A 22,312-nucleotide genomic window follows, 5' to 3' on the forward strand; every position below is an offset into this window, starting at 1 on the left:
TCCTTAAAGTCGATAAAGCGCGATTACATATAATAAACTAGTAATGCAATTTTTTAAATAAATTATATAAATAAATAAAATTTAAAGATGAGACGACGATAAATTGGAAGTGAGAAGATGAGACATGAGATATAAGATGAGACAGTAATGTGAAATGTTGAACAAGTGTAGAGTGGGCGTGGGCATGCAAGACCAGTGTATGTGTATTGTGGAGTATTGCATTCCAAAACTGAAACCGAAATGAAAATAATAAACGCAACAAAATGGGCCGCACCCGCACCCGCACCCGGGTCTCAGCTCCAATTAAACAGCCAGCTCCGTATCTCTCTCCCTCGCTAAACCCCTAACAAATTCCCACCTACGCTCCGCCAATACACGTCCTAAGCCTTAACTTTACTCGATTCGCTCACTGGAGTAGGTCGCCCACGCTGACGGACAACGAGACTCTCACCGTAGGTTTGGTATTCAGTTACTTGTCATGTTCTCTTTCTTCCTCTTTCAGCATTGTATTGGTTTCCCCGTCCAAGTTTAATAATCTCATCAGCTCACTGGATTTCTTTGCGATTTTTTTAATCCAAATGTGAAAATTGTTTAACTTTGATAGTCACGCTCGATCTAAGTGGTAGACTTGGAAGCGGCTAGCTCCGGAAATGTTCCTCTTTACTTCTGAACGCGTAATTCGTTTTGCTCTTATTCTGCTTTGATCCGATTGTGCCTTTGCCAGAGCCTTCCAGCTTGTTTTTCACGCATTTCTGAACTTTCTTATGCATAATCTTATTACTCCATTTCTTTTTGGTTGGGGTGAATGATCAAACCGTACATCTGGTGAATCTTTATTGTGGTGGGTTTTAGTTTAATAAATGTTGAAACTTTATATCTGATGTAGGTAGATTCCTGAATAAAGAGAAGAGAGTATTTCTTAAATAAATTTTCAAAGTTAGTACCAGACAGTAAAGAATAACATTCGAGCGATAAGTGGAATCATGATTTGTCCAACTAAATTGCCCATTAAGTATTCACTTCTTTTGCATAGATTCACTGAGTCGAGTATTTAGGTTATGCAGAACACGGACTTCAGAGCATGCAAGATATGTACTCTCATATTGAAAAAACTTAACTTGGCTTACATTTTTGGCATGTCGTTGATTTTCTTTTGGCAATTAGATTTTCTAGGTTGGCTTTGGTATTGCTTAAAATACTATTACTAGTGTAAGGCTTTACTTTTCTGCGCTTGCAAATTCTATACTCGAAAATCATGCTAATTGATTGAAACATAATGCATGGTATTTCTGTTCACTAATTCACTTGTTTGGTTTCCATGTTTGGAAATGGACTGAATAAATAGAAGTAAGTTAAGTATTAAAATGAATAGTAATGAATAGTTACTGTATCGTTAAGATTAATTATCTCAGTGGTGAGGTGACGTTGTTTTTTAGAGAGGAATAATGAAATAAGAGAGGGCTTTGGTATATCCCGGGCCCTCTTGATTAATAAGCTGGGGTATCAATTGCATAGATAACACAACTTATATTTCTTCTAGTGAGCTCCTATGCGGATTTGACTAATCTGTACAGTGATGAGTGACCTCTTTGTGTGTGAATTGGAACAGGAAAGAAGTGCTTTTTATTTTGTATGAAGTGGATGGCTGCAATTTTGCAAGCCAAAGATGCGGAGGAATGGACTTACAGAGGAGAAGGAGCTGTGAACCTAGTTCTTGCTTACTGTGGAAGCTCTCCTCATTTTGTACAGTTCTATTTCTATTTCTTTTCTGTTACAACTGTTCTATATCTTCTAAAGTAGATTGCTAGATCTGATATTTTTCTTTTTGGCAACCAGAAAAATGTAAGTAAACAATATGAGGACAATTTTCGAATCCTTTTCCTGTTATCTTATTCCAAACCTGAAGCCTAGACGCTTGTTTTTCTGAGATTCGACCTCTTGATATTGAAATTCATCTCCAGCTTATTGATTTTGGTTGTTTTTATTTCAACTTTTTAAGTCTAGTTGAGGGGAGAAATGGAATTAAACTCTATCTTGCGCCCTTAATAATAGATTTCATCTGTGCAAAGAATTAAGATGTTTTTGGTGTAAATTCATTGTTCACTAGTTAAAAAGAAAAATGATGAAGTCACTATAAATGCATTTCTAGCTTTTACATGTCTTGAAAGTTGGTCCTCAACTTAGGCTTGCTGGAAGTTCCCTTCATTAAAAACTACGGTGCATCATCATTCTTTGTAATGGATGAAATAATGTAATGTAAACGGACTTTTGTTTGGAGTAATTTAAAGGATTGATATTGGACTTTTGTGCATGAAAGAGGTTATATGATATTTTTTAAGAATCAAAAGGGTAAATCTCTTGTTTGATAAAAGGACTCACTAATCTAGTCTTTTCAAGAGTAGAAGACCTTAAGAAGAATGATTTCAGCAAGGAAATACTCAATCCTGTATAAGATGTAAAGGAAGATCTTGAATGCATCCATAGATGGAATCATGGTACTAGTAGATGCTACATTCTATACATATGCCTCAATGCATTTACTTTTCTCTCATGCATCTAGGTTGGAAAGGTTTTAAGGATACCAAAAGTTTCAAATGATGGACCTGAATGTGAGAATGGCCATTCAGCTCTGGTCAACCATGAATCCCTCTTGTGGGGAAAATTTGAAGGCATAGTTTCAGCACCTACAAAGGAAATTGCGGAGCAGGTGTATGTGCAGAAAGTAATGTTCCCACTGTTGGGATCTGAGCATGTTGACGCAGGGGTAAGATATTCTCCTAGAAAAGTTTGGAAAAGAGCATTGTCCTTTTCCCCTTTCAATTATAAGATCATGATCTATGATTGTACTTACTCAAGAATCTTAGTAGTTTTCAATAATAACATCTCTGTGCTTGTTATGCTTGCTAGCTTTTTTGCCCAACATTAGTGTGTCAATACATGTATCTCAGTTTACAATTCTATATTTTTTTAATGTTCTAACAAAATGTTAATGATTAGCTCATGTGTTCTTACCTCTTTTAATTGGATGTATTATAATGGTTTCATGAATAATCCTTCGATTCTGGGTCATAACGGATGTACACTAATAAAATTCAATATTTAGTTATTTCAACGAAGCACACATTAAAGATTTAATGAGTCAGTGACTTGGCTTAATATGGAGAAGTTCATTTCATAGACTCAGATCTTTGTTTCTAGTGTGTAACTGAAATTCTGAAACTTTGGAATTTATATGCATCTTGCTACAGATCCATGTTCTTGTGTCAAGAGAATTTTTGGTGGCAGTTGACAACAAGGTTCTTTGTCAGCGTCCATCATGGCGTGTTGATGCTGCCAGAGTCAACCCCCTTTGTGACTCAGTTCTTCTAATTGCTGATCATTCATTGTTTCCTCATGGTATGAGATGCATCTTAAGTTTGTTTGGATAGATAAAGTCTTTTCTTGTGTTTTTCTGATCAAAGATGACATATTGAATGTGTATTTCAGTTTATGCTTGCTTGAGCTTCTTCAGTGCATATCTTCTTTGTATTGTTGCAGTTGCTACAATTTTTCTTCATGTTGAATTGTTCTCTGGGTGTTGAGTTATGAATTTCTAATGGCAGCATGTAGTGGGTCAAATTAGTTAGTGCAGATGTGGATACATTGTTGCGTCACAAAATTTTAAGTGCGATCTACTAGTTTTATCTATGTAAGCATGGCCAATTGTATCCCAGTAACCACCATATATCTATCAAATACCATTATTAATTTTTTAATGACTGTCAACAACTGAGATTAATAATGATGTACTTTCAAGTTTCATGTGAGTATGAATTCCTAATCGTTGGACAACAACATGTTGATCACGGTCTTTCTTACAGTTTCAGGTTCTCCAAAAGAGGATTTCTGTGTGTCTGTTGAGATAAAGGTGCTTCCCTTGTGCCTTTTTCCTACATATGTGCATTATATGTTCCTATATATGTTCATTGTATCTCTACTAGTAGATCCTTAACAATTTTTGTAGGAGTTTATAACTTTTTTTCACTTTTTCTCTTATTTTGCAAAAGCAGCCCAAAGGCGGATTTCTTCCTACTTCAGAATTTATAGCTGAGGGAAATGCAGTCAAAAAGAGAATTACTCGATTTAAGATGCACCAAGCTCTAAAATTGCATCAAGGAAAGGTAATGCCTAAACACCTGACCTTATTCATACCCTGGAAATAAATTTTTATTATTGATGTCTTGTTGCAGCATATCAACTCTAGCAATGAAGTGCTAACTTTTACATACATAAGTGTTTCTTCGAGCATAACTGATGGAGATTCCTCATGTGCAGATATCTCAAATAAGTAAATATGATCCTCTAGATTTGTTTTCTGGATCCAAGGACAGAATACGAAGAGCAATTAAAGCCCTCTTTCTTACACCTCAGAATAATTTTCGGGTTTTCTTAAATGGTTCACTTATTTTTGGAGGCATGGGTGGCGCTGCTGACAGCACTAGTTCTGCGGTTGCTCAATCATTCCATGACGGACTTAAACATGTTATTTCAGCAAAAGATGGGATGCACATCAAGGGTTTTGTGGATCTGCTCACTGAAACTATTTTTAAGTCTGGCTTGTTGAATCGGCTTCTTGAAGTACAGAAGCTTGATGCTATTGATATAGAAGGTGCAATTCATGCCTACTATGATATTATTTCTCAGCCTTGTGTGGTTTGTCGGCAAATAGGTGGAAAAAAATTCTCAGCAAGATATTCATCAATCCATTCAATGCAAAGGGATGATAAAGTAAAAATTGTGAGGGATTACTTGATATCAGCCACTGCAAAGGACTTAAGTATGATGATTAGTTTTAGGTCCAAAGGAAATATGGATCAGGAGTCTCCATTTCGTGCTGTCTATCTGGAATCAAGCAAGCAAACTTTTTGTTACAAGGTGGACACCAAATTGATCCTTCTTTATGTTTAGTATTAGCATTTTTGGGAGTAGTCTGTCTTCAGTATGGAGTATTGAGCAGGAAGGTTTTGTTTGTGATTTAGAAGCATGGGCTTGTCAAATTCTGGCAACAAAATTTATTATCACTTTTATGTCTTTTCGTGCTATGTGATTCAGAAGCACGGACTTGCCCTCCAGTTATAGCTTTACGTATAAAGTTCTTGTTACTTGTCTATCATCTCTGGCATTTGTGAAGTTAGAGTTGCAGACACATGTAAATAACATTTTGGCATTCAATCTCCATGTCCATCGTAGTATTCACTTATTAATATGTTTCTTTTGCTACCTTGTTTAGAAATCCACAATTGTGTTAAAACTTTAAGGAGAATTAGATTTTGTCCTCAGGATATAGTTCTTATAAATTATCTATTTGTTTTGCATGTTCTTATCTGCTCACATTCCATTACAATCTCATAGGCATCTTTCATTGACCTGGACATGAAACCATTGAAGAAAATGGAATATTACTATGAGTTGGATCAACAAATAGTCAACCACTATGTCCAGTTGGTAAAAGATACAGATGCGCATGATTGTGGTGAGAACCCAGGAGTCACTGAAGTCGCTTCTACCAGTGTAAAAAATGGTGGTAAGTTCTGAAACCAATAATTTGGATTTTTATACTGTTGCTGAACATGTTTATGCTTCTCTTTCTCTCCCTATCTCTCTATCTCTCCAAACACCTACCCACGTGAGTGTGTGCCTGATTCATGGGTTAAATACAGCATCCCAAGTGAATTCTGACCCATATTTGCTCCTTGGTTGGCGCTCTGCTACTTTGAAGAAAAAATTTCACATTTATGTTAGTGTGCAGACTTGTTAGTCTACAAAATCCTTCACCATTTGGGAATATCAGTGAGGACATGGTCCTGACTCTGTTAATAGAAGTCTCCAACAGAATCAATTTCAACATATTAAAAATGCATCATTTTCATTTCCAAACCTCTGCGCCTCAACATTGCAAATGCCACCCTTTTGGCATATTCGATTGTTCAAGTTATGTTTGTGGGAAATGAAATACAAGGAAATGATCAATCTCCTATATCAATGAGGGAATAATCAATCTCCTCCATCAATGCATAAATTAAGGGAAATGATGAATGTCCATCAAATAGTGTCTGTAGTTTCCTCACTTTTCAGATTTGAGAGTAGACAACAGCATCACAAAACCAAAGAGTAAGGTTGCTAAATTTTGACTAGTATACTGTATTTAGGCTACTGTACCTTTTCACTTTTGAAAAATGTGATGATGTGTATGGTTGAGTCCAATCATCAGGTTATGAAAAAAATCTTGGGTTGTATCACACTTCTGCTTTCTCTTTACATATTTGTCATTTGCTTTCTCTTTCTTATCTCTGGGAGTATTTAAATGTGTGGTTTATCATGTTTTTGCAGAAATGGCAAATTGATTGAGGAGCTCAGAAGAAATATATAGATCAGCTTTCTTTTCTATGAAGAAAGGGTGTGCCAACTACTTCGATGGATCTTCCAGTCCACATCAGCGATGAGTTAATGGAAATATGGCTTGCTAGAAGATGATCGCTCCTTGTGTGCTCTCTAGACCACAAGTTAACCTCAACCAGTTTCTTCTAACTGACTCTGGAATGTAATTCTGTCAGTAACTTGTAGACTTCATGAAAATCTCGTATTCTCATTAAGTGTACTAATCTTTGTTGTTGTAATCTGTTCTAAGCTATACTCAAAAGTCTTCATGCCTAACTGAAATTGTGTAAACAGCCAGCCACCAACTTGTCATTCATGCTCACTCTGTCGGATTTGTGTTTGTGGAATCTTCTGCATATTCAGTGCTCAGGTCGCGGGTGAACTCCATTGACTTGATACCTAATCTTACAAGCTGACTTTGGGGTGTACATTTTGCTTGAATGTCTTCTTTCTCATTTGTAGACAGACACTTGAAAAAAGATATTGCTTTTGACATACAACACTTCCAAACAAATTTCATATGGGTTACATGTTCTCTTATGCATTTTATTGTGCTCAAAGAAGTCCTCTGGCTACCCTTCAACATAGCCATTTGTTAGCTGCTCAACCCTTCAGAATTTGCTGCAATTCTTTATACTATTATTTTTTTTCTATGTTGTTTGGTTGGTCGGAAGCATTGTCTTTTCAGGAGTTTTTTGCAGGCTTCTTGGAATCTTTGATCAATTTGTGACTACAGCCACTTTAAACCTGAGGAAAAGGTTAGGTTTTACCCAGTACCATGTGATGTTTTGTTTCTATAAATATTTTAGTTTGTTCACCTTTTGCTTCCATTTGTGTACAGGTAGGAAGTGTGATGCTGATACTGCATATCAAGGGTCTGGCTCGAACAATTATCAAAACATAGTCCTCTTTGTCAAGGTTACGGCATGCTGACATGAATGGCCACACCACATGGCTCATTTCAGTGAGCTTCAAAAAGGTCTGTGTTTGTGTGTACATACTACATACGTGATATGGGAAACACTTTTAGCTTGGATTGATTCGGGAGAAACTATTCAGATAATTTCCTTAATGAAATGTTCCTGTCATGCTTTTTAGTCAACTATTAAATCATCTTTAGAAAGTTTGGAGGAAATATCCAGTTTCATGCTACAGCATAATTGAAGTGTAAAGAAAATGGCCACATGTATTACTACATATCTGTAAATTTGGAATACACTGCCTAGTAATGATAAAGGAGTTCCTAAAGTTGGAGCAGGCATGAAGTTTGAAACGAGAATATAGAGAGCAGCTGTTAATTAGAGTTGGTGCCTTGTCTTGTCTTGTTATGTAGACCCCTTTCGTTCTATATGTCACATAAGTTAACTTAGAGATGTTATTTGAACTAAATCATCTTATATTCCTGATACATTTTCAAGTAACAACCACTTAGATTGTACCTTACAATTTGCTTAACGTGCTCTACTCACAAGTTGCATATGCATCACTTATTGCATGACTGCTGCTTTCTATAATGATGCACATTAATGCATGACTTGTTTCATTGAATACCTCATCATCCCTTTACTTTAACAATGTCCAGTAGTTCTCCAGATTATATAAGTTTATCAGAGATTTAGAGGGTGTTTTATTTTAGATAACTTATAAGCGCAAACATCTTATACTCCCTCCGTCTCTCAAACATCTTCCTTTCTTTTCATTTTGGTCCGCCCCCAAAATATCTTCCTAACCTACTTTTAGAAATAATTGCGCACGCTATTACTCTTACAATCTTCACTTTTTATGGGACCCATTCTCCACTCATCGTATACACAACTAACTTTTATTAAAACTCGTGCCACCTTCCTTTAGAAAGATGTTTGGGGGACGGAGGGAGTAAGATATTTCAACAACTTATAAAATATAATCACTCAAGAGCTTATAAATTATCAAAATGTTTGAAAATTTTAGTTCATAAGTCACAGAGAAAACGGTGAGTCGGAGAAAGATAATTGTAGTTAAAGAGAGTGAGAGAAATGGGGTGAGATGTAAGGGAAGTGATATATGTTGAAAATAACAAAAGATTGTAGAATTATTTTGTGTTATAAAATGTTGAAGTATATAAAATCTTTATAATAAGCTTAACCAAACACCTTCTTAACATGCCAAAAAGTGCACTTTTGGTATGTGACAGGTAAAACCTATTAATATAAAAAATGGCCTCAACTCTCATAAAAATTATAAAAATGACATAAGCTTATATTTTCAGACTCAAATTATGGCAATGTGAAAAGTCTAAAATTGACTTGAAAATTATGTGAAATTTCAAAATTCACTTGTAATATTTCTAACAAAATGACTTTTGGCATATTTTACTATCAAAGAGAACACATCCTAATTTGTTATCAAAACCTGAGAAAGTAAAAGAGAAAGCAAAAGTAAAATGAGGAGAAAGCAAAAGCAAAACATTTCTAGTGGATTTGCCCAAATTTAAAAAAGAAAAAAAAAAGAGACATTTAGGGGAGGAGAAATTGAAAGAATAAAGAGGTGAGTCCCACATCGAAGAATTTAGAGTGTGTTTGATTGGGCTTATAAGTTTTTTAAAATATCTATTTAGAAGTTTATAAGCTTTTTTTGTGCCAAAATAAGCTCCAGCTTATAAGATCTAAAAATAAGTTTCAAGAGCTTATAAGTTCTCTAAAATATAATTTCATCTATCTCATTTTTTTTCCATTATCTTATACTCCCTCCGTCCCAATAGTAATGTCTCACTTTTCTTAATGGGACGTCCCAATACAAATGTCTCATTCCCTTTTTGGCAATATATTCTCTCTCTATACCTAATACTCCCTCCGTCCCAAACGAAATGTCCTATTTCTTTTCGGCACGGAGATTAAGAAATGTGTATAAAGTAGATAAAGTGGGTTGGTGAAAATTATTTAAATATTAAGTATAAAGAGAGAGTGTATTGCCAAAAAAGGAAACAAGACATTTCGTTTGGGACAGCCCAAAAAGGAAAACAGGACATTTCGTTTGGGACGGAGGGAGTATTTAAATAATTTCCACCAACTCACTTTATCTACTTTTTACACATTTCTTAATCTTCATGCCCAAAAGCTATGAGACACTACTATTGAGACGGAGGGAGTATATAACAATTATTTTATAAATATTATTCAACTATAATTTATTATTTCCATCATATACTATCTAAATTTCATCTTTTTTTCTCTAACTTATAAGTTCAATTATTCAAAAACTTTGATAATTTATAAGCTCTTAAAAAAATACTCCCTCCGTCCATGAAAGAACTTCCTAGGAGGGAGTGGCACGGGTTTTAAGAAAAAATATTGTTGAGTGTATTGAGAGTGGATAAAAGGTAGTTGAGTGTTTTGGGAGTTGTGAAAAGATGTTATAATTAATATTGAGAGTTGTGAAAAATGAAAAGTAAGAGGATTATAAGTGGTGGGGTATAGTCCAAAAATAGATAGGAAGTTCTTTTGTGTACGTCCCAAAAAAGAAAGATATGAAGTTCTTTCGTGAACGGAGGGAGGGAGTATATCTTATAAATTTTTTAAAATAAATTTAGTTAAATACACGAGACCGATGTAGAGCGTGAAATGTACTTTTAAAAAAGCAGCGAAATGAATGTGATGAGTATGCACCCACGTGTTGAGCACATAGCGAACTATTCTTTGGCTTTTTACTCAAGAATACCACAACATACCTTCCCCAACCAATTCCAGTATAATTTTCTACTCTATTTTTTTGTGAGTTTTGTTGTAAACTTGCTCACGTTGTTATATTATTTTTTATTTCGAAGCTTGAAATAATATATATATATATATATATATATATATATATATATATATATTTGTGAGTTTTGTTGTAAACTTGCTCACGTTGTTATATTATTTTTTATTTTGAAGCTAAAATAAAAACACTTCTTAAAATATAAAATATAAAATATAAAATATAAACAATTTTCAGCCCTTACTTAGATCATCAAGATCTACGGTTGATTTGTAACCCTGTTGCATGAATTCATGGTCCTGGGTTCGAATCCCAAAGGTAACAAAAATTTATTTTTCACAATTCGTAACCTTGTTGGATTATTCGTACATTAAAAAACGTTTTTATTTTTATTTTAAGAATTGTTTTCACGGTAGCTCTTCCCTATATATATATATACCCGAATTCATATACTAGTATGTTCGCCCGTGTGATGCACGACAAGCAATTAAAATTGAACTATATTTTTATTAAATATAAATATGAATATCAAAGTATATGTAAATATAAGAAAAAAGTAAATAATAATTGGAAAATTTTGAAATATAAGAAAATGGAAAAAATAAATAAATAATAATAATAGTATTACTCATTTTGGAAAAAATTTCTATGTTCAACATTTGTGGTAGTTCCTTTAAAAAAACATTTCTAGTATTGTTTTGTTTTTGGGCAAATAGCGTCAAAATCCCCATACTTTCCCCGTTTTCGCATATTTCCCCTGACTTTTAAATTTTGCGATAGAATCCTTAACCGTTGATAAAATTCGTAATTTTCCCTTAATGAAGTTTCCGGCGACTTACTACAATGACGTGTCACCTATGTGGCATTATTTTGCTGAGTCATTTAAGTAAGATTGCTGAGTCACTTAAATGAAACGAAAACGTCATCGTTTTCCTCTCCAATTAATTAACTTGTCGAACACCCTCTCCACGCCCAGCCACCTCTCTCCTCCTCTGGCAGCCTACTGCCTCCGTCTCCCTCCGTCGCCGAAGACCGCCAACCGCCAGCAAAGCTCCCATCCATCTAGCTCTCTCACTCACATACAAACCACCCTCTTCTCTTTTCTCTCCTCCATCTGGCGCTGTCTCTCCCCCTCTAGCGCTGCACTACCGTCGCCGCCGGACTGCACCACCGATTGCCGCCTTCTCTCCGTGCACCCCGATCAGCCGAGTCGCCGTCAACCGCTGCCGACGCCGCACAAGCTCGCGCCCTAGCTACTGCCCTCAGCCTGCTCGACGCGCAGTTGGACTCCAGCCGCTCGCAGCTCCCTCTCGTTCCTCATTCGAAGCTTCAAGGTATTGAAGCTTGGAGTCCATGGCTGCACATAACTCGGCCCTCGTGGCTGAAATTCCGCCGGGATGATGACGAGAAAGACATGGATTTGGCTGAAGAAGAAGAACCCAAGAAGAATAACCCTAATTAGAGTAACAAATCAATTTTCCCCTAATTTTCTATGTTGGATTACATTTAAATCCCTAAAAAAGGCAAAACGACGACGTTTTACATTATTAAGTAAAACTACGTCGCTTAATAAGCCGGAATTTAATCCTACGTGGATTTCCGGACTCCATGTCATCATATCTATATATCGCCGGTCATTTTTTAGGGAGAAACGCGAACGGGATTAAAAGTCAATGATTCTATCGCGAATTTTTAAAGTCTTGAGAAATATGCGAAAATGGGGAAAATATACGGATTTTGACGCTATTTGCCCTTTTTTTTAGGAAAAAACATATATTAGTAACATTATTTTTATCATTTTCACAAATTAAAATTTTTAGTGCACATGAACTTCGGACTTTATATGTATATTAATAGTTTTAAACACAATAATTAATTAGAACTATATAATTAGATAAAAAAAATCAAATAATGTCTTCTAGTTTTACTTTTGCGACGAATCATTCTATTTAAATATGGGTGATTCTATTCATAGCCCCCATTTTACTCTTTATAGCCTCTTAATTATAAAAATTAATTATAAAATTACTATTTTACCCTATAATTTGTAGCCCCCAAATTAAATACCTAATACTCCTAATTAGATAAACACGTTGAATGTAGCCACCTGAACTTTGACAAGTTAAAGGAAGAAATCCAAATGTTTGCTTAAAATTTTGATATATTAATCTCAAGATCAATTGAATCTTAAGATTTTGCCGATGAAAGAATCATTACAGTACGTACATGATCAGTTGGAGCGAAACCTGAATCCACATGATCTAATTTAGTTCATTTATGAAATTAATTTTAGGTTTCATCAGTTGAAGATTATGTACATTGATTTATTGAATTCGTTGTTCTGTACAAGGGAGATTAAGGCAATTCAATTGGAATGAACATCCCATTCGTTTGCCTTACCAAGCATCAAGTTTTCAAGTTCACGAAAATCATAATAATCTCATATTCATCAATTCAAGTTCTCCTGTACTTTTTCTAATAATCATTAACTGATCGTCTTTGACTCTTTGGGATCAGATATCTACTCTTTTTGCTCCTATCATTTCATCCCCTCTTTTTTATTATCTTATCTAATGTACGCATGAGAGAGAGAGAGAGAGAAACCGAAGCGCTTAAGAAAACTCAATAAAAAGTTGCAATATGGTTAGATGCATAACTCTGTTGTTATCGTTTTTGCATATGAGAAAGAGGGTATGATCAACCTACCTAGCTGATGATCGAACTTATTTTCTATAATTTGAGTTGGAGACTAGGTTAATTTTTTAGGGGTTATTTGCTCTCAAATTAGTGATTAGAGGTAAACCATGGGGCTATTCACGGTAGGATATAATAGTAAATCTATAATTATTTATTAGTATTATTTTATATATGGGGCTATAGTGAGTAAAATGGGGGCTGTGAATAGAATTACCCTTTAAATATAGGGAGTTGTGTGTGTGTTGGCCAAGCGGTAATGGATTAATGCCAAAGACCAAAGGTCTTGAGTTTGAGTCCATATGATGTGACTTTTAATTTTTTTATTTAATATTATTAATTTATCCAAAAAAAATAGAAACTGATCAAGAAATAAAGTTATGTATATGTAGTGACTATTAAAATTAAAAGGATATATTTGTTAATTGGACAAATGAAATAAAGAATACCATCTCAAATATTAATTTTGTACCGTTTTTGTTTTTTTTTTTTTTGTTTACGCGATTAATTTACTACAAATTGAAATAACAATTTTATCTAAATCAATCAATTATTTACCATAAGCTACAACTAAAGAAAAAAAAAACGATGCTTCATTTCATGAATGAAAAGGATCATACAAAATATACAATATGAGATGGAATTACATCACAGTAGCAGAAGGACATATCGGCTCCTCGAACTACCCCACTTTTCTGTGTCCATGAGATCTCGATTGTCATTTCCTATTAAAACACTGTTGAAATTATACTTTATGATAACACAAAGAGCGACAAAGAACATATTAAAATTGAATCCACTAATGTAAAAAATATAGAAGAAATGAAAATCATCTAGAATCACATTATTGTATCCATTTAAAAGAACATATTAAAAATAAGCTTCTTTAGATCATCACATAACCATATGAAGTAAATATTGATTGCTCAACTCCACAAAGATTATATAAACAATTTTTTTGAAAAATAAAATGTTAATCTAAGCAATAGATTATTGACAGTCGATGAGAGGTTTCATGAATGAGTAAAATGTATCCACACAAACATCAAATCATTTTTCATTGTGAAGTGGATGATTTATATCTAACGATGTTAATTTTCACTCCAATTCCATCTTACCCATCCGTCTTTACTTGTGGCCTCAAACCCTCAACAGTGCAACTCCCAAATGTTTCATAAATATCACAGGCCAACTCTTTTTTTGAAAATCCCACACGTTTTCAACAAATGCAGATGTTGCTGATAGCAACAATGGTGTACACCATCACACCTCTCACAGAAATAATACCTAAATCATCAAGAAACCACAAGCAAGATTCTTAGGTAATCACCAATTTTCTTGAAATAAAAGATGGGCCAAGTATCCTCTTTATCGGTGCGTGTAGCATGTCTCAGTATCTTCTCCAATTTCTTGCTTAAATAATTCTGACCAAAACAATGAGATCACTATCTTTGAATATCAGCACATATCATTACCCTTTTAATTAGTAAGGATATATATCTTGTCTTCCTTGATTATACTCCCTACTTTAAACTATTAGGCAAGACAACTATTTCTAGAGTTAATTAAAGGTCTCCAAAAATACAACATTCATGACATGCTTTGTAACAAAAGAGAGGAATAGTTATCCATATAGATTTAAAGTGACTGGTAAATATTACAATCTCACAAATGTATCAAAAGAAATAACGACATGATTTTGGAAGGAATCTATATCTACCTCACAAACAAGAACTCCACTCAAAACATTTGCAGTGAATTTAACAGATGATAATAATTGTTTGAAAGAATGTGGGAGAGATAAAATATAGAGAAAATATGCATGGCAGTAAAATATTAAGGGTTAATAAAAAATGAGTACTAAAAACGGAACTACTATAAATCATAAGGGTTAATTACTTCTAAAATCATGAATATTACTCATTAGTTAGTTTTTCTCATAAAATTTAATTTATAACACTAATAACTGTTGAATTATTTACACAGAGATCACTCCCACCCTCTCACAATACCTGCAGGGTTTCGAGCATTATTTATTTCTGTACTTGTAAATACAATTCAAATGCATTTGAGTTACAAAGAAATAGTCTAGCTTCCACAACACAAAACTGAATTTAAAAATCCAAGACAAGAACCACATATTTTTAATATATCTTTAAACCAAATAAAATAAACTAGCACTGAAAATCCAAAATATATCAAAGTAGCAAAATATATCCACAAGTTTAAAAATTCATAATAAAAGTATATATCTAGTAGTGTCGAAATAAAACGAGCTAATAAGAGGTTATGGTGAGATTGAGGAGGCATCAAGGTCGATTTATCTGCATGAGCTGCGCTATCTGCATCTGCATCTCCTCCATCTTACGGGTCATATCCTCTTCTTTTCGTTTCCTTTGCTCTAACTCGTCAGTTAATCTGGCAACCTCAGCCTCAAGAGCAGGTGAATGAGAAACCTGCGAGGTGCTAGTGGATTGCGCGCTAAATCCAATGTTCTTCGTGACGCCCCCCCTCGAGTCAGGAGTGACAACCTTGTTTAGAACCTGCAAGAAATATCATCAACGGGGTACGGTGCGTGGGAGCCGGAAAACAAATTTCGAACAAGAATACCTCCTCCTCCTCATCCTCCAACTCTATATTCTCAACAATACGGAATCTGCAGTCACACATGTTTAATTAGTAAAAGAAAGTTGCTTTTCATTAGAAAACTAATCTAAAACACAAATAATTTATGCTACTAATTAAGAAAGTAACTTTACACAAATATAACACCATGCACACATCATCACATATATATATGCAACTCTATGTAGTCCTCCCATTTCATTTGTAAAATGTGAGGATCAGAACATATCCACCAAGAAACGTACCCTTTGTCAGCATCAGCATAATCAAGAAAATCTTCCTTGCAGGCTTCAACGTAACGTTGATCAACTTCAACAATGTCTTCCTCCCTAAGGTCAGGGTCATAGCCGTCCTCATCGTCCTCATCTAAATAAATATGACAAAGAGTATGGGATCTGCATTCACACATACATACATCATGTTATGTTTAAACAAATCTTATTGGAACAATGATTTAAGAGAAAGCTAGAAGAATGATAGGAGTATGTACTCAGAGATTGGCACTCCATCAGGCAGCGCAATGTTGCTCTCAACATAACAATGAACATGAATTAAATAGCGACCATTATAAATACCGAGTTCCTTGCACTCTTTCTTAATCCAATTGTAAGCTACTAGACGATGTTGTCTCCCATCAAACTCCTCATACCGTGTGCCAGCCCATCCAGAAAGAAACGAGAACTGATCGTATATTGTCCTCTGTGGTGAACCAACACCACCACCAAGAGAGACTTTAAAATTCATATTCCAGGCCTGCAACTCTTCCTTCCACACCCAAAGCTCATAATAATAACCGGGTGCAATCCCAAAATACCGATCATGATGACTGCTTTTACTACTAACTCCTCGTTTCCGATAGCGAATAAAACCTAACATATCTTTATCACTAAATTTGACAAGCTCATACAGAAAGCCTTTAGACTTTGGTGGTAAAGCCAAGTGAGAGAAGCTTTCCTCACTACAATCGAAACATTCAACTCCTGTAAAACCCCGATTAAACCAATAACATTTATCTCTAATACATGTAACTTTAGCATTAAGATATTTGGGCAAAGTAGGATTTGGAATCACCCTCCACGACTTCTTTTTTAACGAATACAAGTCAAAAGTTGTGTAGTGCAGAAAATTCGGATTCGAGTAGAACTGTGCACAAACTCTTAGAAGGTGATTGGTATGATGGAATGAAATGAGGGTGGAATGGAATGGTGGTAGGAATGGAATGAAAGGAGGAAAGGAATGACAAACCTTGGTGATTCCTTTGCTTGGTATGCACAAGGAATACAAAAGGAATGGAATTGTAATTCCTTGTTTGATTCCATTCCTATGATTGGTATCTAAAAATAAATTTTAGGAATGGAATGGAATTATTTTGTTTTGCTAAATTAACATTTACATCATAATTTATCAAATTGGCATTATTTTGCATCTCTCTTCCACCTCTATTTTGTGTTATATTTGTAGGGACAATCCAAAATATGCACTGGGGTAAAATCGAAAAGAAAAAAAAAGAATATTAATCAATTTTTTTAAAAAAAAAACTGACTTATTTTCCATGCATATTACTACTACACAGAAACATGCACCCGAAAAAAAAATTAAATTTTGGGGGTGGGGTGTGGCGAGAAAAACTAAAAAAAAGGTTAATTTTTTTTTTGGGTGGGTTGGGAGGGGTGGCGAGAAAAAAAAAATGAAATGTTGGGGATGGGGGGTGGCAAGTGGGGTGGGGAGAAAAAAAAATTGGAGGGGAGGGAGGGGTGGGTGGGGTGTGGTGGTGGCGAGAAAAATAAAAAAAATAAAAAAAAATATTTTTTTTTGGGGGGGAGAGGGGGCTGGGGTGGGGCTGGGGATGAGGGTGCAAAATATATAAGAGTAATTTTGTCAAAACCTAAATTTAGGTGGAATTAGAAATGGAATGGAATGGGTAATACCATGTTGAATGAAAGGAATGATGATTCCTATATGTAAAGGAATGGTGATTCCCTTAAGAATGGTGATTCCTAAAATAAAACTATACCAAGCATAGGAATGGAATGGAGGTAGGAATCACAATTCCATTCCCACCTCCATTCCACCATACCAATCACCTCCTTAGGATTTTGTAATCATCAGATTTAGAATCGTAGCAAACACCACCACCAAGATATACGGTGCTACAATTTGGAGAGGCTTCCCGGGGAGGAAACATCTGAACCATTCTAGTTGCGGGGTTGCAAAGATAAATATGGCCATAACCATTGCTGATAAACAACAAACCTCCGCAACTGTTAGAATCAATACGCTGCTTTGGATTCAAAAAAGGAAGATCGAAACTTTCTTCAGGAATTAGAGATAAATCTCGCGGAGAAAGAGCAGTTATATAATACGCACCCAACTCTCCACGGTTACGTATCACAAGAAGCCATTTCTCGTCAGAATTATTCATCATCGATCAAAAATTGATTGATTTGGAAGAAAGGGAATGGAACCCTAATGCGATGGTAAGGCCACTTCCCTAATGAGAGCACGGGAGTTGATAGCTTTTAGTTTTATTCACCAAAATTTGTTATATAAGTGTTTGATGCGGGTTGGATCCGACCCATCTGCCCATGCGATTGACCGCGAGACTAACTCTAAGGTATGAAGGGAATTAAAAATCACCTCCATATTTTTTCTCTCATCTTCATTTTTCCAACTGAAATTTTCTCTCTATCCCTTTTATTTATTTATAGTTAACTTTCATTTATGAAAAAAGTTCAATATGAATATTAAATTAAAGGTGAAGAGAAAATAATTAATTCGATGTAATAGTATAAAAATTAAATTTAAAACAAATAAATTATCATTATTTAAAATATTGAATTTAATTTTTGTTCCCCCTCATTTATCTTTAATATTGAACATCATACTCTTTTTCATTTCTTGGTGAAATGTAACGCCCCGCTTTTTACTTGTGTTAAATTATTTTTTTTGGTGATTTTAAATATGTTATTGTCATGCTTGATTTTATTTTATCTTGACTTGAGGGAATCCGTAATTGCGCCCTAGTTAAAAATCAAATAGAAATATTTATATGTGTATATATATAGGGTTCTAGATTTTTTTTGTAGTAAATATAACTTAATAATTTCCCTTTTATTTGGGTTTATTGAGAGGTTGGGCTAAGAGAAATAAAATTGTTAAATTTGAAATTTGTAATTCACGGTATTCTATTTTATTGTTATATTTGTGATAATAAATGAAATCAGTATTATTATTAAGTAGAAATTGAGAAGAAGTAGGATTCTATTAGGGTTATAACCAACAGACCGACTTCTATGAAAATATAAATTCATTTTTTTTTTCCTTCTCTTCTTCATACGATTGGAACGAATATTTCTAAGCAACTTCTCCGATTTCTCTTCAACTGCAATTTTTTTTACTTTGGCTAAACACATTTACTCGGGTAAGCTTTTGATTTTTAGCAAGTTTCGATGTTTTATTATTTAATTTTACTTTTGCGTGATTGCACTGATGGGTGATTTCATAGACTAGATTCATGATAAATAATTAGCAATAGAATAGGTACACACATCGGTTAGCATTTTTGTAAAGGAAATTTGATGATTTAATCAATGTACAAAATCTACACATAATAAAATACTAAGCATCTGACTTCTTAATATGGGGTTAATTGGTTTATAACTTTTAAAGCTCAATCAGTGGACAGATTCTAAGAGTGAAATTGAGTATTTGGAATTTGAGTTTAATTGTTAAACTAAATTCAGATTTCTAATTAGAAAAAAAAGGGGGTTTTAATTTGTGCATTATTTAAGTATTTAGTATTTACGAAAAAGGGGTACATGTTTAATTTTTGGAAAATAAAATCAAGTTACTAATGATTTGCATTGATTTTGGTGAACTAAAATTTATAGCTTAAGGTATAGGCTTACAATCTGATGTCAACATATATGGTATTTATAAGATGTTCTATTTTTTTTTATTATTTTCTAATAATTGTTTTATGATGTGGAGTTTCTGTTGAAATTGATTAATCATGAAAAGATTACATTAGGATAATTTTGTGTATTGCTTCGTACAAGGTCCACTCTCATAATTATTAGTATGTGTCAAAATATAATGAGTAAATATATTGTGCATGTTAGTCGGTTTATATTATTTTTTTTTCTATATACTGCTATGGAGCATAAGAGTCGTAGACGACAATTTTTCCTTATAGAAGAAGTGTTTTATATATATATATATATATATATATATATATATATATATATATATATATATAGGGGAGGGCTAGAATAAAAACACTCTTAAGTGTATAAAATATAAATGATTTTCAGCCCTTAGATCATCAAGATCTACGGTTGATTCGTAACCCTTTTGGATGAATTTGTGGTCCTGGGTTCGAATCCCAAAGGTAGCAAAAATTTATTTTTCATAATTCGTAACCATGTTGGATGAATTCGTAACCCTGCTGGATAAAATTCATACATTAAAAAATGTTTATATTTATATTTTAAGAAGTGTTTTTACTGTAGCCCTCCCCTATATATATATATATATATATATATATATATATATATATATATATATAATTAGTTGATGTATGCCAGTTAGCCTCGGGCCAAATTAGCACGAGTCAGTACATGCTCTCATCTACATGGTTAATTCTGTATGATTAATTAAGGTATTTACATAGGCCTTATAATATTAATGTATTGGTTGAATTAGGTGCGGCGCAATTAGGATCCTCGTCCGTGAATTAATTGAGTTTCTTCTGGTGTGTTTGATATTAAGGTGGGTGGAATCTTTGTTAACTCAATAAATATGTTTTCAATTGCCACATGAATTAAAATTGTTTATGAAATATTTTCTATAAATCCAACGTGTATACTGTGGTTGAGATACGAGTTGATTGCATACGATGAGTATGTGCATTGGTACTTATGGCAGCGTGACGGTAAATCACTGATTTGTGGACGACGAGTATGACAGGGTCCTGTGAACAGTTGAGCCAGTCGGTTATTATCATTCCATGCCTGTGTGGTTGGATTATTTGCCTGTGTGGCAATGTTGTGAATGGTTCCATGCCTGTGTGGCTGGATTATTTGCCTGTGTGGCAATGTTGTGAATGGTTCCATGCCTGTGTGGCTGGATTGTTTGCTTGTGTGGCAATGTTGAGAATGGTTCCATGCCTGTGTGGCTGGATTATTTGCAGGTGAGGTAAGGTGTGTTATTTATGCCGTGATGGTGAGGCAAGTTGCGAATGAGTATCGTTTCCCACAATTTAATACATGTTTGGATAAATCATGTTTCTCTTATTGTTTCCCACCATTGAGTACGTTTTTGTGCTCACCCCCTTTCATTAAATTATTTTTTCAGGTCAGTGAGCTTGGAGCGGCGTGGTGGAAAGGGTGTGGTGAAGTCGATTTCATACTTTTGGTTTCGCTTTGAATTTTAGACTTTAAATTCGATAAATTTTCGTTGAGTTGTTCTGAGGTTAAGCTTGTTTTTGTTTCATGGAGATTTTTGGTAGTTGGTTTAACTTTATTGGTGAGTGAGGACCTTGGCGTAGAAGTATTAATTTGATCGTTTAAGGCTAGCTTGGTAGACTTTTTCTGAAACTGAACTTATTTTGTGGATTTGGTGTTTAGATCGGTTAAAACAAAAATCGTATTTTGGTTCAATTATCTTTACGTTAACTTGAGGATTTAAAGAAGCATATTATTTTGGTCATTAGATTTTAGGGTGTTACATGAAAACATAAGTAGATGACATTTTTTATCTCTCATTTATCTTTATAGTATAATTTTAATATGAACATAAAAAATTAGTTATATATATCTAAATATTACTATAATTTAAATATTATATAGATTCATTTAATTATGCGTACGAATTATTTATTTATTTATATAAACATATTTGTTGTTATTTTTTTTATATCATTCACTTTTTTTGTTTTTTTTATTAACTTTGGACTATTTAAATATGAACTTTTAATAATAATAATAATAATATAGTTTGGAATTTTAAGTGATGATTGTTAACTTTGTTATTTTAAGTTATGGTTGTTAACTTTGTTATTGATGGTTAGTGTTATTTACTGAAAATGAGATTGACTTAAATTATTTGCTTTATAATCTATGAATTTAATTATTCTTATACATATTTACTCAAAATATGAACTTTTAATAATAATATAGTTTAGAATTTATACATATTTAATTATTAATAATTAATTAAATATAGCTTTATTAGAAAAGAAAAAAAGAAAACCTAAAAGAAAAACCCTTGAAAGCATATGAAAAACAGACAAAAGGTCAAGCCACATTAAAACCTCAGTAGGGAAAACCCCTAAAGAAGAAAAAGAGTGCTCGTCTAAGAAGAAAAAACAACCAAGGCAAAGGCATGAGAACATGAGAGACATATTTAATAATAATAATAATAATAATAATAATAATAATAATAATAATAATAATAATTATTATTATTATTATTATTATTATTATTATTATTATTATTAAAACTCATCATATACATAACTAAATTGCATCTTATATCAGGTCGCCATGTTTTAAAAGTAAAAAAGGTTGATTTTTCAAATCAAACATTAGTGAAGAGAAATCGCAAAAAGCCCAATTAACGGAAAAAGGAAAAAGTAACAATGGCTTGTGAGGGCTACACGGACATGATTGTGGAAATTTCCCAAACCTATGACATTTTTTGGGGGGGAAATTGAAGTAATTTCTCCAAATTATTGTTGAAGAAGTTGTAGAAATTCTTTGGCCGGAGGAGGAGGAGTGGTTGATGAAAGATTTTCATCAAGAGAGGCAAGGACGGAGCCAGGGGGCAAGGGGGGGCTAGAGCC

At 33.8% G+C, this 22,312-nt stretch overlaps 2 protein-coding genes across 6 annotated transcripts; one reads left to right on the top strand and one right to left on the bottom strand.

Moving 5' to 3' along the window:
- Positions 1 to 284: 284 nt before the first annotated feature.
- Positions 285 to 6,931, top strand: LOC131010562 (inositol-pentakisphosphate 2-kinase-like). 5 transcript variants are annotated; one of them, XM_057938123.1, is made up of 9 exons: positions 285 to 461; positions 1,610 to 1,743; positions 2,561 to 2,764; positions 3,249 to 3,396; positions 3,861 to 3,907; positions 4,050 to 4,160; positions 4,315 to 4,914; positions 5,392 to 5,563; positions 6,370 to 6,931. In XM_057938123.1, the coding sequence occupies exons 2-9, from the start codon at positions 1,633 to 1,635 to the stop codon at positions 6,381 to 6,383; spliced, it is 1,407 nt and encodes a 468-aa protein (XP_057794106.1). In that variant the 5' UTR covers positions 285 to 461; positions 1,610 to 1,632; the 3' UTR covers positions 6,384 to 6,931. The 5 variants fall into 5 exon arrangements, with proteins under 5 accessions (XP_057794106.1, XP_057794105.1, XP_057794104.1 ...); XM_057938122.1 differs by having other exon boundaries at positions 285 to 456; XM_057938121.1 differs by having other exon boundaries at positions 285 to 452.
- Positions 6,932 to 15,053: 8,122 nt separating this feature from the next.
- Positions 15,054 to 16,623, bottom strand: LOC131010564 (uncharacterized). The gene is made up of 4 exons (XM_057938126.1): positions 15,959 to 16,623; positions 15,714 to 15,863; positions 15,454 to 15,499; positions 15,054 to 15,386 (listed from the first exon to the last, which is right to left on the bottom strand). Exons 1-4 carry the CDS (start codon positions 16,342 to 16,344, stop codon positions 15,153 to 15,155), a joined length of 816 nt encoding a protein of 271 aa, XP_057794109.1. The 5' UTR covers positions 16,345 to 16,623; the 3' UTR covers positions 15,054 to 15,152.
- Between the last annotated feature and the right edge of the window lie 5,689 nt (positions 16,624 to 22,312).

The sequence above is a fragment of the Salvia miltiorrhiza genome, chromosome 2 (assembly GCF_028751815.1).
Source record: "Salvia miltiorrhiza cultivar Shanhuang (shh) chromosome 2, IMPLAD_Smil_shh, whole genome shotgun sequence".
NCBI lineage: Eukaryota > Viridiplantae > Streptophyta > Magnoliopsida > Lamiales > Lamiaceae > Salvia > Salvia miltiorrhiza.

Coding starts and splice junctions, on each gene's coding strand:
- LOC131010564 (XM_057938126.1), bottom strand. CDS start 16,344: ATGTTAGGTTTTATTCGCTATCGGAAACGAGGAGTTAGTAGTAAAAGC. Junction 15,500..15,713: donor TATGCTGATGCTGACAAAGG/GTACGTTTCTTG, acceptor GTGTGACTGCAG/ATTCCGTATTGTTGAGAATA. Junction 15,387..15,453: donor TGGAGGATGAGGAGGAGGAG/GTATTCTTGTTC, acceptor TATTTCTTGCAG/GTTCTAAACAAGGTTGTCAC.
- LOC131010562 (XM_057938123.1), top strand. CDS start 1,633: ATGAAGTGGATGGCTGCAATTTTGCAAGCCAAAGATGCGGAGGAATGG. Junction 1,744..2,560: donor GTGGAAGCTCTCCTCATTTT/GTACAGTTCTAT, acceptor TCATGCATCTAG/GTTGGAAAGGTTTTAAGGAT. Junction 3,908..4,049: donor GTGTGTCTGTTGAGATAAAG/GTGCTTCCCTTG, acceptor TTGCAAAAGCAG/CCCAAAGGCGGATTTCTTCC.